The 17,500-nt window shown below is 43.1% G+C and overlaps 5 protein-coding genes across 7 annotated transcripts in view; 1 reads left to right on the top strand and 4 right to left on the bottom strand.

The window, feature by feature from the left end:
- The window catches only part of LOC134196045 (aplysianin-A-like), a 4,608-nt gene extending 410 nt beyond the window's left edge, over positions 1 to 4,198 (bottom strand). The window contains exons 1-7 of the mRNA XM_062665126.1: positions 4,075 to 4,198; positions 3,104 to 3,545; positions 1,690 to 1,782; positions 1,404 to 1,622; positions 1,232 to 1,331; positions 421 to 955; positions 1 to 146 (exon numbers count right to left, since the gene is read on the bottom strand). The exon at positions 1 to 146 is cut by the window's left edge and continues 410 nt beyond it. Coding sequence (XP_062521110.1) covers positions 1 to 146; positions 421 to 955; positions 1,232 to 1,331; positions 1,404 to 1,622; positions 1,690 to 1,782; positions 3,104 to 3,545; positions 4,075 to 4,198 — 1,659 coding nt within the window. The remainder of the gene's footprint in view (positions 147 to 420; positions 956 to 1,231; positions 1,332 to 1,403; positions 1,623 to 1,689; positions 1,783 to 3,103; positions 3,546 to 4,074) is intronic.
- Positions 4,199 to 4,390: 192 nt separating this feature from the next.
- LOC134195614 (MAM and LDL-receptor class A domain-containing protein 2-like) lies at positions 4,391 to 8,881 on the bottom strand. The gene is made up of 3 exons (XM_062664666.1): positions 8,439 to 8,881; positions 6,686 to 7,418; positions 4,391 to 5,930 (listed from the first exon to the last, which is right to left on the bottom strand). Exons 1-3 carry the CDS (start codon positions 8,794 to 8,796, stop codon positions 4,451 to 4,453), a joined length of 2,571 nt encoding a protein of 856 aa, XP_062520650.1. The 5' UTR covers positions 8,797 to 8,881; the 3' UTR covers positions 4,391 to 4,450.
- A 2,052-nt stretch (positions 8,882 to 10,933) lies between these two features.
- LOC134195488 (splicing factor 1-like) lies at positions 10,934 to 15,004 on the bottom strand. Of its 3 annotated transcripts, none has more exons than XM_062664512.1 (11): positions 14,839 to 15,004; positions 14,304 to 14,432; positions 13,742 to 13,970; positions 13,294 to 13,383; positions 13,200 to 13,230; positions 13,035 to 13,085; positions 12,867 to 12,968; positions 12,164 to 12,282; positions 12,004 to 12,102; positions 11,588 to 11,651; positions 10,934 to 11,523 (listed from the first exon to the last, which is right to left on the bottom strand). In XM_062664512.1, the coding sequence occupies exons 1-11, from the start codon at positions 14,990 to 14,992 to the stop codon at positions 11,083 to 11,085; spliced, it is 1,509 nt and encodes a 502-aa protein (XP_062520496.1). In that variant the 5' UTR covers positions 14,993 to 15,004; the 3' UTR covers positions 10,934 to 11,082. The 3 variants fall into 3 exon arrangements, with proteins under 3 accessions (XP_062520496.1, XP_062520497.1, XP_062520498.1); XM_062664513.1 differs by having other exon boundaries at positions 14,569 to 14,979; XM_062664514.1 differs by having other exon boundaries at positions 14,579 to 14,979.
- A 101-nt stretch (positions 15,005 to 15,105) lies between these two features.
- LOC134195521 (myosin-13-like) lies at positions 15,106 to 17,226 on the top strand. The gene is made up of 2 exons (XM_062664557.1): positions 15,106 to 15,933; positions 16,600 to 17,226. Exons 1-2 carry the CDS (start codon positions 15,302 to 15,304, stop codon positions 17,078 to 17,080), a joined length of 1,113 nt encoding a protein of 370 aa, XP_062520541.1. The 5' UTR covers positions 15,106 to 15,301; the 3' UTR covers positions 17,081 to 17,226.
- Positions 17,227 to 17,419: 193 nt separating this feature from the next.
- The window catches only part of LOC134195522 (F-box/WD repeat-containing protein 2-like), a 3,659-nt gene continuing 3,578 nt past the window's right edge, over positions 17,420 to 17,500 (bottom strand). Inside the window, exon 7 of the mRNA XM_062664558.1 lies at positions 17,420 to 17,500. This exon is cut by the window's right edge and continues 704 nt beyond it. The gene's annotated coding sequence lies outside the window, so the exon portion shown is untranslated.

Below are 17,500 nucleotides of genomic sequence, written 5' to 3'. Positions count from 1 at the left end.
AGCAGTCTCAATGGCACCTTCAGTCCACGATTGTACAGCATATGCCTCTCCACATACATAGACGTCCCACCTGGGATCCAACTGCATGACAGCTTCACTTACTGTAGTGAAATTGTATCCTGGCAGCCAAGTATGCCACGATTCGCCTAGCATAACAATGACTATTAATTGTTATTAATTAATACAAATAAATATTACTAATTATAAATTATTATCAATTATTATAAATTATTATAAATTATTATAAATTATTATAAATTATCATTATCCGTTGTCACAAATTGTTGTAAAAATGCACTGAGATGTATGCATGTCAAACAAAGAGACATGAAAAGTACAGGATATATACGCTTGTAATAAGACACAACTCAACTAAACCAATATTAACTAATATATTAATACTAATAACATAAAACTTACTCGGCATGTATGGTCCATATCCAACAACATTTACAGGCGTTAGTGCATGATTCCACATCATGAACGACGCAAAGTATGGACGACCAATCACAGCATCTGTTGTGTCATGATTCATAGCAATCTGTCTCAGTGCCTCTTCCAGCATCACCTCACTCACAGGAAACACAGGAGACATTGATCCTCCAAACTGTTTAAAGTCTGTTGAAGATAGAGGACTCCAATTGTTCGAATAGTAACCATCATTAAAGATCATAATAAATGATCGATTTGTGGCATCGGATGTTTTGGGTGTAAAGTAAAATGTTTGGCGTGTGGGAAGAGTGGATACAGAACGTCCTTTCGTTAGATTGAGATACAAGAGAGTTTGGTGTCGCCACCATGGCTGGTCAAATGCAAGAATTAGCTTGGAAGCTGTACGCCCGTAGACAGCATCAAGTAATCTGTGCTGCTTTAGTGTCTCCAGATCTTTCCATCGTATGCGTTTTAGTTGAGATTTTGTTAGGGCTAGAATCACCTTCTTTGCAACATAAAAGGTCTAAACATGTCAAAATAGGTAATTGAATTAAAAAGACGAGAGAGAGAGAGAGAGAGACAGACAGACAGACAGACAGACAGACAGACAGTTAAACAAACACACAAATAGATAAACAGACAAAAATTGACTAACAGGTATGCAAACAGACAATAGATGTTGAACTGTTGAACACATAAACAGGTAAACAGCAACACTAGAATATGCATCGATCTGCATGTGCCTGCTTGTGCACGTGGGTGCATGTGTGGGTGTGCATGTGTATTAATTCATTCTTACATTTTGTCCAGTCACATAATTGTACGCACCCAGCACATACACAGTACCATCCAAAAGACTGCATTTGACTATATCAGTAACTGTCGTATTCATCTCAATGCTTCAAAGTCACAAACACAACACAATCAGCCAAGTCCACGACACATACAACACACATTAAACACAATCATACCGTCCACCTTCAACAGTAAATTCTGATGCCATTTGCTTCGGAATTGCATCCATTCCCTTGACAGGAGTGAGGATATTCAAGTTGTCAGACCTCGGAAGAACGTGAGAAAGCATAGCAGCAGCATTAGGATTGCTGTATGAAGGATCAAAACCTAAAGTGTCAATGACATACTGATAAGCTTCACTGCTCATATTGACAAGCTCAAACCCATTCATGAGACTGGCCTCACACACAAGCACACAGTCAACCAACAAGTTCAACTTGTGTATGTCTGAGTCAATGATACCCGTAGTTGATCAGAGGATCTCCAAATATGGTCGTCATCTGATCAGATGGTTTTGACCTCTCGCCTTTAGGTACCAAGGTCTCAAACCACGAGCTATACAATAACAGAAATACTAAAAATATTGATATCAACTTGAGTATATACATCAATTAATTATTTAATTAACAATTTTTATATTAGTTAATTTATATTAATTTGGTATGCATGGTGATGTGTAACTATAGATGCAAGACAATGATGTCTGTCTGGTATCATCATCACTAGGCGTCTTAATTCTCTGCAACATAATGCATACCAATTCATCCAACCTCACCAAACAGATCATTGCCTCTATAACAATGACTAGACGTAGTGATAATGTACACATGTGAATGTACCAATCAGTACCCACACTGAAGCAGTTATACAGTACATGCCTACACTTTGCAAATGTTTTGCTTGCTGTGTGCTAGTCAACATACATGACAATGTTGTGATTATTTTGCACAGTCTAACAAACAAACAAACAACCTGACAGACAGACAGACAGATAGACAAACATGTATATGTATGGACAGACAGACAAACAGACAGACAGACAGACAGACAGAAGACAGACAGACAGGCAGGCAGGCAGGCAGGCAGACCAGCAGGCAGGCAGGCAGACAGACCAGCAGGCAGACAAACAGACAGACAGACACATAGACAGACAGATAGGCAGGCAGACAAACAGACAGACACATAGACAGACAGATAGGCAGGCAGACAAACAGACAGACAGTCAGACAGACAGACAGACAGACAGACAGACAGACACAGACAGACAGACAGACAAACCATGAGGATATCTCTCTTTCTCATAACAAGCCATCTTCCAGCCAGTCTTCTCTTCTTGAAGCAGCTGCTCCGTTCTGGTGGTCTGTCTGCGAAACTTATTCCTTTGGTCCTGGAACATTCTGGAAGGTGGGGTAAGAAGGCAGAGTCCTATTTAGATGACGTATCTAACTGATCTCGATATGACTTCAGGAGACCAAACAGTGCAGAGTGTAGAGATTATTGGAGAAAAAGATTTGCTTTTCAAGCAATTTCATGCAATTGCGAAGATGCAACGCTAGTGCTGTTTTGACTCACTCATTTAGAAGACAGGGATCGTATGATCCGTTTAGATTTAGTTTATAATAGTTAGTTGGTATAGTTGTTGTTCAAAGGATGCAAGTATTTAGTGATTTGCTATTGTATGATGATCACTATCATAGTTCACATTTGATAAATATATGACAGACAGACAGACAACACATGGACAAGCAGACAGGCATGCAAACAATTGAGGCACACAAGCAAAAGGCTGACAAACAAACAGCCAAGTAAACACACATACACAAATAATTTGAAACAATTTACAAAATAAATAATGGCAACTATTTTAACAACCAACCTAACAATGTCTCTTGGACTCATCAACTTCTCATCATCCCGAAGTCCATAAGCACTATTACCAACGCTCACTAAGTCCTTCTGTTGAAAAAACCGACCTCGAAGAAACCACGGTTTCTCTTCATTGTTGCTATCCATCTCAAATACTTTGGTCTCCAACTTCAACTCCTTCACTAGAGCTTTAATGTAAGGTTGAAAATCTGGAAGATATCGCATACCACCAAGGTCGGCCACATAATAATCAATCCCAGGAATTTGTTGTGAATACAAACGACCACCGATGCGATTTGTGGCCTCAAGCAGCACAATCTTGGATGCAACTTTAGCGTGTTGTAAACGCCATGCGGCAAACGTACCAGCTGCACCACCACCAACTATCACAATATCATGCACGTCCAAGTGTTTGTTATCATCAAACATACATGCCTCAATGTAAGCATCACCTGTAGAACACAGTAAATGCGCATACCAATGGTCAACAATTTTAAACCCAAAAAATAATATTTTCAAAATATTTTTTGTAAGATTAATCAAACCTTAGGAACCAGACTAATTTGGTTGAGCACAACAACATATAATGTGACACTGTTTTGGGGAGAACGTCATACGCCAATAATATTTGCACTCATTACCAGTCTGTGATCAAGTTTGTTGGTGTAATGCTGGTTTGAAATCTCATCTACGCCACACGTGACACTATAGAAGGTTTAGTATGCTGTCCTGACTCATCATAAAATGCATAATAAAATTTATTAATTATGTCATATCTAAAAATATTTAAAATAAATCTAGATTTAAAAATAGAACAGCTGATAAGCAGACACGCGCGCACACTCACACGCACACGCACGCACACACACACATTATTCTTACATGAATGTCAAAGTCAAATAATCTATCTAAATCATAGACAGACAGACAGACGCACATTTATGAACGTTTTGAATAGATCAAGTCAAATTTGTGTCCTACCTCTATGCTTTGTGCCATGAGCATGACACAACGCCGAATGCAGCAAGAGAACAGCAGCGATCGACAGAACACGAAGATACACACAACGTCTGGTTGAAGTACAGTGTGAATTCTTGCTTGGCATCGTGATCCTCACGTCACATGACAGCTGTTGCGCACGTGACTAAATCCTCAAAGTGTGCACGTGACGTCTAGTTTCATGTGTGTGTGTGTGTGTGTGTGTGTGTGTGTGTGTGTGTGTGTGTGTGTGTGTGTGTGTGTGTGTGTGTGTGTGTGTGTGTGTGTGTGTAACGCAAACGCGTTCAGACTCGTCAAACTCAGAAAGGGAATACCAATTTCCCCCTTAAAGATAACATTAATTAATATTGCCTACTGATCATTTGCTAACACGTCCATGTTGATGCAAAAGATTAACCACCATCTTCAAATCAAAACCCAACCGACTACCAACCTGTTGCTCCATCGCTTCCTCAGACTCACACGAACCATTCGTTGCCTGCTGCATCCTCCTCATCAACGCCACAGCAGCAGCACGATCGCTTAACGAAACACGAAATGCTCGCCACGTCGACACAGGCAAGTCGGATGGAACACCACTACACACAGCTTTCAATTCGGACAAACTGAGACTACCGAGAGCCTCGTCCAGAACGCTATCCATCGCATGGTACTCGACCGACACAACGCCAGCTTCAGTCGATCCCAATCTTGGTAAATCAGAGACATTCAACAGATCAGTCGTACGAAGTCTATATCGTTCAGTGAGACTAACGCCACTCGATGACGTCATAAAAGACAAACTTGTATTGTAGTAGACGTCGTAGTGATCGACATCCAACGACTGATATCTCGTCCAGATGTAATCAATCATACCATGATGGAGGAAGAACTCGGGCGCATTCGCCGCCTCGTGTGTACACATATCCCCCATGATCGCACAGTGAACTCCCATGTGCATATTGACTCGAACCTCGGCCTCGAATACTGTAAACCGAGACTCCAACTCCCAACGATTCGAATGATCACGTGACCTTTTCAGAACCTCAGCGATCTGTAACTTGTTGTAAAACTTTGCTGCGGCATTCGATCTCCTCCGCAGACAAGAAAAGTCACGTGACCCATAATGGAGGTCTTGATCGACCCAGAACCATTGGCCCTTCTCGAACGGACCATCCCTTATACAATAGTTGTCCTCCTTGTGACCTCTCGACGACCCAAAGTAATACCCGTCGTCTCTCCACAGTAAGGACTCGAAAGGCTTCGAAGCTACAGCACTCCAATCCCAATACGGTATCGTCACACGACAGTCGATGTGTCTCAGATGGTTTTCCATTGTCAATAGGTAATATCGATGCCATGGTAAGAAATACATCTTTGTGTGTATGCCCTCGTCGTAAATGCGACCATGCAGTGCGATGAGATCCTGATAGGCTTGCGTCCGAGAAAACTCCTTGAGTGTCTTCACATATCGCTCTCTCTCGCTCGACTCCATGCTGGTGATCTCCCCCCTGATGCGACGACAATTGCTGAGGTGATTGCCAATGCAGATGCAAAGACGGTCACATGCGTCCTGTAGGCGTGCGCCTTCAGGATGACCGAGGCAATTGGGTTTGTAGCATGTTATCTGAGTGTCAGTCCACTGGCCGTTAACGCATGTGCGGACTAGGGATCCTCGTTGGGACGGGTGATATCCGGGAAGGCAACGGAAATGAATGCGGCTGTTTGCTGGATGGATGAGCCAGTGTGAGTCGATGGTGGTTGCATGATTTGGTGTGCCGGGATGGAGGCATGGCTTGAGAGGCAGACCGGCGCAGTCCACACCGATTGTGATGTCGTCGAGTGCGATGTCGGACTGGCTTAGGGTGGACCAAAAACATTAAAATTAGCAATTTAATTATTCTTTATAATTTATATAAATTATTTTAAAATGTATAAAAATTTAAATATATAAATATTATATATAATTAATAAATTACGAAAGAAATCATATAAAAATTTAAATTTGGTTTGAATACAAAAATCACATTTAGTAAAATGTAAGTATATAAAATATATATATAATTAATAAATTACTAAAAAACCTAAATTAAAATTACAATTAGGTTTAAATACAAATCTCATTAGTAAAATATAAAATATATATAATTAATAAATTACTAAAATTTTAGATAAAAATTTAAATTTGGCTTAATTAAACATGAATTTAATATATCGGCTTAGGGTGGAACATATAACATAAAATTTGACAATTTAATTAATCTATTGTAATTGATATAAATTATATATAATTAATATATATAATTAATAAATTGCTAAAAATTATAGAAAATTTTAAATTTGATCACATTGATAAATATTATTAAATTTATATATTTTTCTTGTTTTGATTTAAACGTTTTATTTATATATAATATATACTTTATATATTTGTATACATTATAAGTGTGTGTGTGTGTGTGTGTGTGTGTGTGTGTGTGTGTGTGTGTGTGTGTGTGTGTGTATGTGTGTGTGTGTGTGTGTGTGTGTGTGTGTGTGTGTGTGTGTGTGTGTGTGTGTGTATTTAAATTTGTATACATTACAAAAACATATAAATTAATAATTTATGTTCCACCTTAACGTGCTCTCTCCTCTCACAGCCTCGAATATGACACGAAACGTGACATTGAAGGGTATCTGAATGGCACCCAGCAGCCACTCCCACCCTTGATTCCCACTTCTACTCCACACTGTTTCTTCCGACTTCCACATCCGTCCCTCACCAGTAACCTCATACGTCTTTACAAGAACATTAAGCTTGCCCATTCCCAGCGGATTCGGATCGAGGGAATACATGTGGTAATAGAATGTCATACACAAGTGTGTGCCACTTGTCTGTTTGCCACTTGTATGTTTGAGTTTGCTCGAAATTAGTCGAGCGTTCTGTCCCGGGTGCCTATAGTTGCCTACTGAATGTGAAGACTCGAAGTAGACGTAGAAACCGGAAAAGTTTGTGTTTGTGTGGTCGTTTGTTGGTCCAGTTCCATGCGTCGGTGTCGGTCCTCGGCGTCGGTACCAATTATAGTCGTCCAGGCGACTGTCCAGCTCGTTGAAAAAACCGTTAGCAACATGGGGGGAGAACAGGTCATTGCACGTTTGGTTGAAATTGCAAGCAAGAAGGATGCAGGGTTTAGGGTTGCATTGTTTGTGTTTTGTAGGTTTGGAGTCATTGGTGGTGCAGAGTTTGCTGCCATTTAGTGGAGCTGAGTTGTCGCATGTGCGAGTGGAAATTTTCTGTCCGATTCCACAGGTGACTGAGCAAGAGGACCAGGACGACCATTGACTCCAGGCTCCATCCACGATCGTTTCTGTAAAATAGTAAGACGTGAAGTGATTAGTGTCACTGTGACTATACACCGTGAAACATTGCATGTGTACTCGTGTGTGTGTGTGTGTGTGTGTGTGTGTGTGTGTGTGTGTGTGTGTGTCTGTCTGTCTGTCTGTCTGTCTGTCTCACTCTGTCTGTCTGTCTGTCTGTCTGTCTGTCTGTCTGTGTGTGTGTCTGTCTGTCTGTCTGTCTGTCTGTCTGTCTGTGTGTGCGCGCGCGTGTGTGTGGTTATATAAAATGTATTGAAATTATGCGTTACTAGTTAGGCTTGCACTAAGCATCAGGTTTGCGTGAAAGCCTATCAAACCTATAGTGCAAAACGGACGTTAGTGACCGGCAATGCAAGCGGTAGCAAGAGTATAGACTGTCTATCTTGTACGCACCAATGACTTGACCTACCAGACTAGAAACAAGTGTAGTGTGTACATGTAGCCTGGCGCAAATATGAAGCCAGCAGAACAACAAAGTAGACACAGAAAACAAACAAAAAAAGACAAAAGAGCAGACCACTGGCATAGCATGGGGTAGAATAGAAGGACCGGGGAAGAATAAGCTCCTCAATCTTTGCAGGCAGGTCAAGCAAAAGCGCCACGTTTCCCTCAGGTTACCAAACACCAAGAGTAATAATCTTTGTCCATCACACTGTCCTGTCTGTCTGTCTATGTGTCTGTCTGTCTGTCTCTCTGTCTGTCCGTCCGTCCGTCTGTCTGTTTGTCCATCTGTGTGTCTATATGTGTTTGTCTGTCTGTCTCTCCGTCCATCTGTCTGTCTGTCCATCTATTGTCTATATGTGTCTGTCTGTCTGTCTCTCTGTCTGTCTGTCTGTCTCTCCGTCTGTCTGTCTGTCTGTCCATCTGTCCATCTGTCTGTAAAAAGTAAAAGGGGCGTGGCTTTGCAGTGTTATTGACCAGCCCTCCCCCAAACTTGAGGACCACACTACGCCGGTGAGCAGACAGACACATGCACTCAAAGATCATCCCGATCTACTCCATATAACAACCTGAGCTTCCACAATTTGATGGATATGAGATATTGTCAATGGCGATATCTGACCGGTAGCACTTTCCTCTCACTGCCTCAATTCTCACGATGAATTCCTCCATGCTAAATAAGTCTATTTCCATTTGTTTCCATGTGGCGCCTTGACTACCCAACACCATTTCGCTTCCTGGAGCCAACCAAGATTCGTTAGTATTATTAGCAGTAGAGACAAAGTAGACAGCCAACGTTCCCATACAGCCGTGAGATCCACCTTCGTACATATGATACCAGAAAGAGAGTTGGCCGTGAGTAAGAGCAGGGAACGGACGGCTTTCCAACCATGCTCTGGATCCAGTGGCCACATTGCTTGCCTCCATGTACAAAAAAGAACCTGAAACAGATGTTAGGGGTTGTCCACATTTCTCGGCATTTTCACGAGCGTACAAAATGTACGCTTTTCCATTCTCTACCCCTTTCTCCTCCTACCCCTTTCCCTTTCTCACCACCCCCTTCCTCCTACCCCTAACCCTTTCTCTCCCTTTCTCTCCCCTTCTCCACCCAACCCTCTTCCTCCTCTTTCTATCCAACCCCTTCCCCTTCCTTCTCTCCCCTTCCTTCTCTCCCCTTCCTTTCCTCCCCTTCCTTTCCTCCCCTTCCTTCTCTCCCCTCCCTTTCCTCCCCTTCCTTCCCTCCCTTTCCCCTTCCTCTCCCTAACTTTTCTCTCCTCTACCTCTTCTTCCCCTTACCCCTTCCTCCCCTTGCCCCACTTCCCCTTACCCCTCTTCCCCTTACCCCTCTTCCCCTTCCCCCTCTTCCCCCTACCCCTCCTCCCTATCCCCTTCTTCCCCCTACCCCTCCACCCCTACCCGTTCTCCTCTTATCCCTTCCTCCCCCTATCCCTTCCTCCCCCTATCCCTTCCTCCCCCTATCCCTTCCTCTCCCTATCCCTTCCTCTCCCTATCCCTTCCTCCCCCTATCCCTTCCTCCCCCTATCCCTTCCTCCCCCTATCCCTTCCTCCCCCTATCCCTTCCTCCCCCTATCCCTTTCTCCCCCCTATCCCTTTCTCCCCTATCCCTTTCTCCCCCCTATCCCTTCCTCCCCCTATCCTTTCCTCACCCTACCCCTTCTCTCCACTACCCTACCTCCCCTACCCATTCTCTCCTTCTCCCCCTTCCTCCTCCTACCCCTTCTCTTTCTCCTACACCTTCTCTCCATCCTTCTCCTCTCCCCTGCCGCTTCCTCCAAAAGACTGATTTAATATTAGCACATGCTTCAATAGGCCCATACTTGATACAATAGGCCCACACTTGATAATTTTCTCTTCGCCGTCATCTCTAGCTTCCGAAAACCTTCTTTCAAAATGGGATCCCTCTTCTCATATCTCAACTTTCCAAACTCCTGTGCCTTCATGACAGCATCTTGACTGTTATTAATTTAGATACACAAAAGCGTTGACAAATGCTGATAGGCACGCACAGGATGCGTAGAGACAGAGTCCGCACAGTTGGACAACTCTGACAGCCGCTCTACGTTCTGCATCAAGACACAAAGACGAGAAGAGAAACCCGGATATTGCTCATTAACCAGGATGCAGCAAACTGCTACCGATACACGTACCATTTAATTACTAGTCGTTGGTTTGACCACGTGAACCTGTGCGTACCAGCTATAGACCACGTCCGTGACGACCTCTTACATAATTAATAACGAAAAATTACCCACTAGGTTCTAGTTACCGTTTTGGGGGCCTGTGAAATGCGATGGTGTTGGCCCGGTTTGGTGTCTCCAGGCGAGTTCAATTTCTTGGCTATTTTTCCAGCACGAGCACGGACTACCTGCCTCTTCAAAAGTGCACACTTGCATCGCCGCACGAGAAACTACACGCATGCATGAAATTATGAATATTGACAATTAGCAAGTAGGTACAATTTCATGCACAACAGACTAACCTCTAGAGTACACTAAAATTGTTGCCAACAGCAGCAGAACGGTTGCTAGATGAACAAACATTTTGCCCACGCGTACGTTGACCAGCCTGCAAGCAAGATTGAACACGCAAGAAAAAGGATACACGCAAGCGCCTAGTAATCGATTTGCCGGTCGCCACGGTGGCCTCACTCTAACTTCAAATGACGAAAATGGCGCGCAAAGTCGGTAGTCTACGATTGGACGACGCGAAGGCGCGAAACTAGCCGACCAATCCGGAACACAAGAAGGGGAAAATCGCATTGTAGTAGAACAGGAGACGAGGAACCATCGTGCGCCTGCAGTGTGAGGGTCGATTTGTAACAGTAACAATCATTTGCAGGAATACCTGAACCGTAAGATAGTGTCAGTAGAAAGCGTACCCTGTTCCCTAGTACACTGCCACACCATCGGCCACTGTCACTGATATGAGATAGTGGGCCTGGCAGCAGTACACATGTACTTCAAACCTCCAACTTGAGCCACGCGGCAACAAACCTATCTATAGAGCTTCCTTACGCGTGACGCCACACCAGAATGACACCAAATTAAGTCAAATGCCAACGTTTAGCTTCCATATTTAATAAATATAACGCCTAGCTACTACTAGTACATTGCCAATCCTAGAGTACCAATCCACAGAGAGTAAGTACAACACGCGGACCTCCTCTTCCACAACCACAACGACTTTCTTCATCTACTGTGTACCTGGCGGTGGTGGCGGAGCTGCCAGCCTCATCTGCTGCAGCCATTGGTTAGTGTAGCCAGCCACACTAGCGGACGCAGTCAATCCGGGAACTGCGCCGGGAACACCAACCTTCGACGTGGCAAGTCCCGGAAGAGTCAGTCCGGTGGCAGTCACTCCAACTGTGGGTCGGACGACGCCGGAAAGCATTCCATAGTACGCCTGCCATGGATTGTACGCGCCTGGCCATACAACTTGAGCTGCTGCGACGGCAGGCGTGCCGGTTTGTGGCACGCCTGGTGTGTTCATGAGAGGTGGTGCTCTCTGGCCTGTTGCATCCGGGACGGTGGTGACAGGAGTGGGAAGTATGGCGCCCGATGGTTCAGTCTTCACCGCTGGTTCAGGAATTGTTGGAGCTGGAGCTTCACCCAACTCGGCCATAAGAGATTGATACTAAAATAAAAAAAGAATCTATTGACAAGAACTATAAATACCCATCGATGTCCTTCCTTTCTACCTCACTGTCCATTTTTGCTTTGTCCACGACGACCGAGGGTGCGTCGGTTACCACACTGCTCTCACTAGAAATAAAATTTGTGTCACACACGTTTGCATGTCGACGAGACTTCAGTGTGTGACACTAACTGCCATGCATACAAAATTCTTAGTACCCCATATAACTCGAGGTGCGTATGCGCTAGGGTTATAGTAACACTAGTGTAGTTCTGTGAACCACGGACCGGCAACAGTAAGGATGTATGGAGTAGAGCGTGCACTCGTTATTGTTGGTTAGTACAGTGCAAACTCGATTATCTAAAACGTTTGAGACACTAAACAGTCCACACATCGATTGTCACACACACACACACACACACACACACACACACACACACACACACACACACACACACACACACACACACACACGCTTACATCTTGACTTTGCAGTCACTAGCAGGATGACCATATCCACCACATTTTGTGCAAAGAATCTGACTTGTCACCGACGGCTGCTCTGGCTGTATGAATCGTCTAAAAACAAACAAACAACATCCAGTCATCACGACAACACGACAACACATTATTGCGTAACTGTAGCAAGTCTTCTTGTCTGAACGTGCCATTGTAGAGAGCAAGCTGTTTGAGCTGTTCCTTTTTTATTTCGCTTTCAGAGTCAGGAACTTCAATACCATGTCTAATCATTTCATTAATCTACAAACAAATGAGAAGATTAGTAGACAAAGAAAGAAACAAACCGATTGAGTTAGACAAATGTAATCACAGGGTTCTAGCCAGGATTCTTGGAAGGCAGCGTAGCGGTATAGACGTGGCACACGAGTCTGGTATGTGGGCGTGGCATGTAGGTGTTGCCTGTGCCACTGGTTTGGGGGAGTGGTTTAGGATACCTTTTGTAAACCGTTGGCTTTTGCTGTACTGTTAGTGTACTGACTGCAACTCGGCCTCTACAAATCAGACTGAGGCACTGGCAAACTGATAGTAAGGTATGGATTACATTCTTAACTACATGTTTCTCATTACTATTACTATAGACAACAAACAAATCCAATTACAGTATTATAGGTATGCAATTAGAGACTCATGATTGACAAGTAAGTCTCCACCTTCTCCCTCATCATCACTAAATGTTCCACAGGTATGAACAGAGACAGTCTAAAAGCCAGTACCTTGGAGGCATAGGGGGTATGTTGAAAGCGATGCAGGCAGGTCTGAAGGCGTAGGCCGCTACGTCTTAGCATGCTTGGCTAGAACCCTGAATCATAATGTACTGTATGTACCTTTCTTATTCCTGATTGAAGGTCGTCCTGATTTGAAGCTGTGACGAGTGCATGCAATGGTTCGTCTTCTCCCGGCATTGGTTGGCCTGGCTTTATACCAATCTGTAATACAAACATCAATATGCAATCAATCACCTGACCAACACTGTTACAGACTGCTGTTTCTACCTTTCCTGCTTTGACTGATCCTTTGCCTCTGATGATAATCTTTGTTTTTGTCTGTGAATGAAAGAAAGCGTAACACAGAGAAACAAAAAACAGACAAGTGTGCAGACATGCAGGTAGGCACATGCAACATTCCCATACAATCAACGAGAGCAATGAACCACATACCTCTTGTTCTACTTGTTTCAGGGTCATACCTCTACACACGGTCATATCCATTGGACACGAAAATTTCGCTAATATATCGAGTTGGCATACTTACCGTGGTCCAATCAGCAATCCGATGAAGTTGATGTCCGGATGCTCTTCTTGTGGAATCCACACTTTATCCTGAACTTTCATCATTGGGGCCCTGACAAACACGAAAACAGCTCAAACTTCAGTTCCATATGTCTCTTTATGTGTCTGTCTGTCTAACTGTCTGTCTGTCTAACTGTCTGTCTGTGTACCTGTCTGTCCTTCTATATGTCGATCTCTGGAGCTGTTTTTCTTCCTGCTACTGCACATCTGCTCTTTCTGCCTGTTTTTTGTGTATGCTCTATTCATCCGTATGTCTACCAGTCTGTCTATCCATTAAAATCCATCTGTCCACCTATATTCCCATTTATGTTCCTCTGTATGTCCGCTTGTCCTTCCATCCATTTCTCTATTGTGTAATCACCAGTCTGTCTAACTACTGCCAACCCAAATGTGACTTCAATGTTGCTTACTTATAGTCTACAGGTGGCCTATACTCCGGGTTTGTTTCCTGCAGCTCCAGCACAAGTTTATGTCTTTCGTCTTCTAATTTCTTTTTAGTTCGATATTCACGCGTGTTCATTCTCTTGCCCTGATGATCATAGATCGGTTCCGGAGATGGAGATCTATCTTCTGGATGAAGTGGAATCCCAAAATCACCAGTCCTTAGCTTCCTGCTCAATTCTTCAACTTGAATGGTCACTAACGTAAACACATCATGATTAGACAAAGCGCGTACACACACACACACACACACAGTGACACACACACACACACACACACACACACACACACACACATACACACACACACACACAGTGACACACACACACACACACACACACACACACACACACACACACACACACAAACACAGTGACAAACACACACACACACACACACACACACACACACACACACACACACAGTGACAAACATACACACACACACACACACACAGTGACAAACATACACACACACACACACACACACAACAACAACAAAATCTGTAGTATGCCTTGTGGGTCTACTTACTGAGATAAACTTTCTGATCTTTCGCTGACATATTGATTGGAATGCTTGTCGGCATTCCAGGAATAATCGTCCTCGCCTCATCCTGTGCCCATCGGCTCTTCTTCTTCTTCTTCTTGTTGATATCTAAGTCTTTAAATCAACAAGAAACATGGTCTTACACAGACATAGACGTATTACAAACACAATAAACAAAATTCAACGCTGCAGTGAAGACGGATGAGTCATTCTAGTTAACGCCAATATCCCGTATGTATACTAGACTCACTCATCACAACCTGCGACTGTTTTTCTGCAGTCGTCTGAGAAAGCTACGTCCAATTAAACCTAACTGAATACAAATCACGAGTTTGTTTTCATCGCAATAATCTGAACGTAAAAAGAATTAGCTCGGAAGGTAACCCCAAAGAGGGCCCCACCCTGAGACGCCGAGCATCAGCTCGCGATGACAATCTGAAGACATAGACAGGATCTGCGCTTATTATGAAGACACAATTGAACACCGAAACACACAGATAGGCTGGGAAAGACGACATACTGCTGGCGGCAATTTCCGCTGCTCGTTTGGCGGCTTCGATGTGCGACCTAAGATCAGAGTTAGGTGCGTTGCCTAATGGACCAGCTCCCGAGCCCTTTCCAGCCAAGACCGGGTGAAGACGACCGAGAGGTGTTGAGTTAGCTCCTGTCGCCATCTCTTGATTAACTGAGCATGCGTTGTGCCATTCACTGTTAGCGCGCTTTATTACTAAGAGAAGCTGAAAACGTATTATCTAGATATATTAGTTAATTCTGTGCTCACCGTGTATGTTATAATTAACTAACTAATAATTAATTACACGTTATTCTGTTAGTCGCTAGATAAATTGTTGTTATTGCTATGACACACACAATTGTAGCGCGCGTTAGGTTCTTAAATAATTTTCTGATTGTAGTCACGTGTCAAGCATTACTGTCGTGCGGTGTTCTGACTCGTACTAAACAGTAGTCTGACTGAGACAATAATGTCTAACGCATTGAGTGAATTGTTCGACAAAATCCTTACTTCTGAACAGAAGTTTCATGATAGAATCACCCAAATCAAGTCACTCAACACAGAAACTCATGAGCAACAAAAGCAATATCAAATTCTAGTCGAAGAAGTCGAAACACTCACAAAGTCCGTCGAAACGACACGAAAGCAACTCGAAGAGTTTCAACTGGACGCAAAATGTGGAGTAGCGCGACAAACTGCAATGCACGAGCAGCTGAAACGATTGAGAGAGGAAGAGAAAAGGACTGCAGCGAAGCTCACTGAAGTGGAAGAGCGGAAAAGGCAAGAGAGACTGCATATGTTGAATAAAATGTCTAATTTCTGTCAGAGATACGATTTGACGGGAGACGGCAAAGTGCAGCTGGACAATCAGTCAAAGCTTCGAATCGAAGTATTAGAGAAAGAATTGAAAAACTGTGATGGTGACGTCAGTGCGGTTACAGAGAAGGTAACTGAAGTGAGCAATATGAAAGATGTCATAACACTGACCGAGGCGGAAATCGACGAAACAGAAAAATTGAAGAAACAGTTGGTCGACGAACTAGAAGAAATCGAACGAGAAATAAAGCTGGCAGAAAGACATCGATTCACGGTCTCTAGCAGGTAAGTACTACACTATACATCTCTAGTTATTTTAGTTAATTGACATGATAAGTAAACCAAATTGGTGCCTAGCAACTGAGCCATACTACAACCACGCACAGTGGTGTAGCTAGGGCGGTTCTTTGGGAGTTCTGGGGGTTCAGCACCCCAAAATTTAGGGGGGTTGATCATCTATTTTGTTTAGTCCAATAGTTAAATAGAGTGATTTTATGTACATAATTATACAGTACCGAGATGATAAGTAAATTTGCGTACTACATGTACAGTTCTTTGGGTTACAATGGGGATATTAGAGCAATTTCCTAGTAGTTGATATGAATTTACGTCCTTTGACTTTGCGACTAGCTGGGAAGCAAAACGGTAAGGTTAAGCAATTGGCAACATATATCTCTAGTATAAACAGTAGCGTGCGAGTTAATAAAATTAATATTAATTTTAAACAAATTAATAATTTTAAAAACATTAATATTAATTTCAAACAAATTAACATTAAATTTGAACCCTAAAATTTCCCTGGCTACGCCACTGCCACGCATGTCTTCATATTCTTCACTACGCATGCAAAGCACCAACAACAGCGTCCTAACACATTGACCGTAAATACCACACATCCAAATACAATGTAAACTCATTTCTCAAGTTATATCTCTAATTAATTATGTCTAGGCCTCATGATGACCGAGAGTTTCAAATGATACAAGCAGAGCTTGAGGCATGCAAAGACAACGCTATGGAAGCAATGTGTACTGCACTAGCTGAAGAACTTCGTGAACTGCAAAGAAGTCGACAAACTAGTCAACGCACAAGGCGTCAACAAAAAGGTAGGAATGGGCCCAGACAACCAGCCATCTATAGCAAAAGTGATCAGACAAGACAAACAGTTCGACCAACTCTGACTCAACAAACAGACAAACCCAGGAGTAGATCTCCATGCTCACACAACGACTTACTGAATGACGTCGAATGGGCATGTGAAATAGATGATACTGACATACTGAGTCCAAGTTCAGCAAGTCAACTTACCCAACTAAACCGCACAGAGTCCTCAAGAACTAATCCAACCAATCCAAGGCAAAGAGTAGATGTATCAACATCTAACACAGTGGGACTGACAGGCAGCAGAAAAAGAGTCAGATTTCAGTACTAGAATACTTGCTCTAGTCGTTAGCCACAAAATGTTAGTAAAATCGCAAACCTGCTTCGTCATGCTCAAATACTGTTTAATCATATTGTGTTATATTTCAACTAAAACTTTCACGTCAATTAAGTACCAATTTACCCGTAAGTATTAATTACTTACACACACACACACACACACACACACACACACACACACACACACACACACACACAACTACACTAGCCTCGGCCTCCCAGACCCGTGTAGCGCCAATTCAAAATCGTCCTCCTATAATCTGTAATTATATATATTGTTTGAATCGGCGCTACACGAGTCTGGGAGGCCGAGGCTACAACTACACACACATACGCTCGTAGCCCTAAAGCAAGTAGAACACAACTTCATTTACTGGTACTTATACACGTCACGTGACAAAGGTACAAATAG

This window comes from Corticium candelabrum, chromosome 20 (genome assembly GCF_963422355.1).
Source record: "Corticium candelabrum chromosome 20, ooCorCand1.1, whole genome shotgun sequence".
NCBI lineage: Eukaryota > Metazoa > Porifera > Homoscleromorpha > Homosclerophorida > Plakinidae > Corticium > Corticium candelabrum.
Note: the sequence above shows the minus strand (reverse complement) of the source record. Positions and strands in the feature narration are given on the sequence as shown.

Excerpts from the sequence above, each read along its gene's own strand:
- LOC134195521 (XM_062664557.1), top strand. The coding sequence starts at position 15,302 with ATGTCTAACGCATTGAGTGAATTGTTCGACAAAATCCTTACTTCTGAA. Across the intron at positions 15,934-16,599 it reads CGATTCACGGTCTCTAGCAG|GCCTCATGATGACCGAGAGT; the intron begins GTAAGTACTACA and ends AATTATGTCTAG.
- LOC134195488 (XM_062664512.1), bottom strand. The coding sequence starts at position 14,992 with ATGGCGACAGGAGCTAACTCAACACCTCTCGGTCGTCTTCACCCGGTC. Across the intron at positions 13,384-13,741 it reads AGGCCACCTGTAGACTATAA|GGCCCCAATGATGAAAGTTC; the intron begins GTAAGCAACATT and ends CGTGTTTGTCAG. Across the intron at positions 13,231-13,293 it reads GGATTGCTGATTGGACCACG|AGGTATGACCCTGAAACAAG; the intron begins GTAAGTATGCCA and ends GACCGTGTGTAG.
- LOC134195614 (XM_062664666.1), bottom strand. The coding sequence starts at position 8,796 with ATGGAGGCAAGCAATGTGGCCACTGGATCCAGAGCATGGTTGGAAAGC. Across the intron at positions 7,419-8,438 it reads ATCAAATTGTGGAAGCTCAG|AAACGATCGTGGATGGAGCC; the intron begins GTTGTTATATGG and ends ACTATTTTACAG. Across the intron at positions 5,931-6,685 it reads AGAGGAGAGAGCACGTTAAG|CCAGTCCGACATCGCACTCG; the intron begins GTGGAACATAAA and ends GTCCACCCTAAG.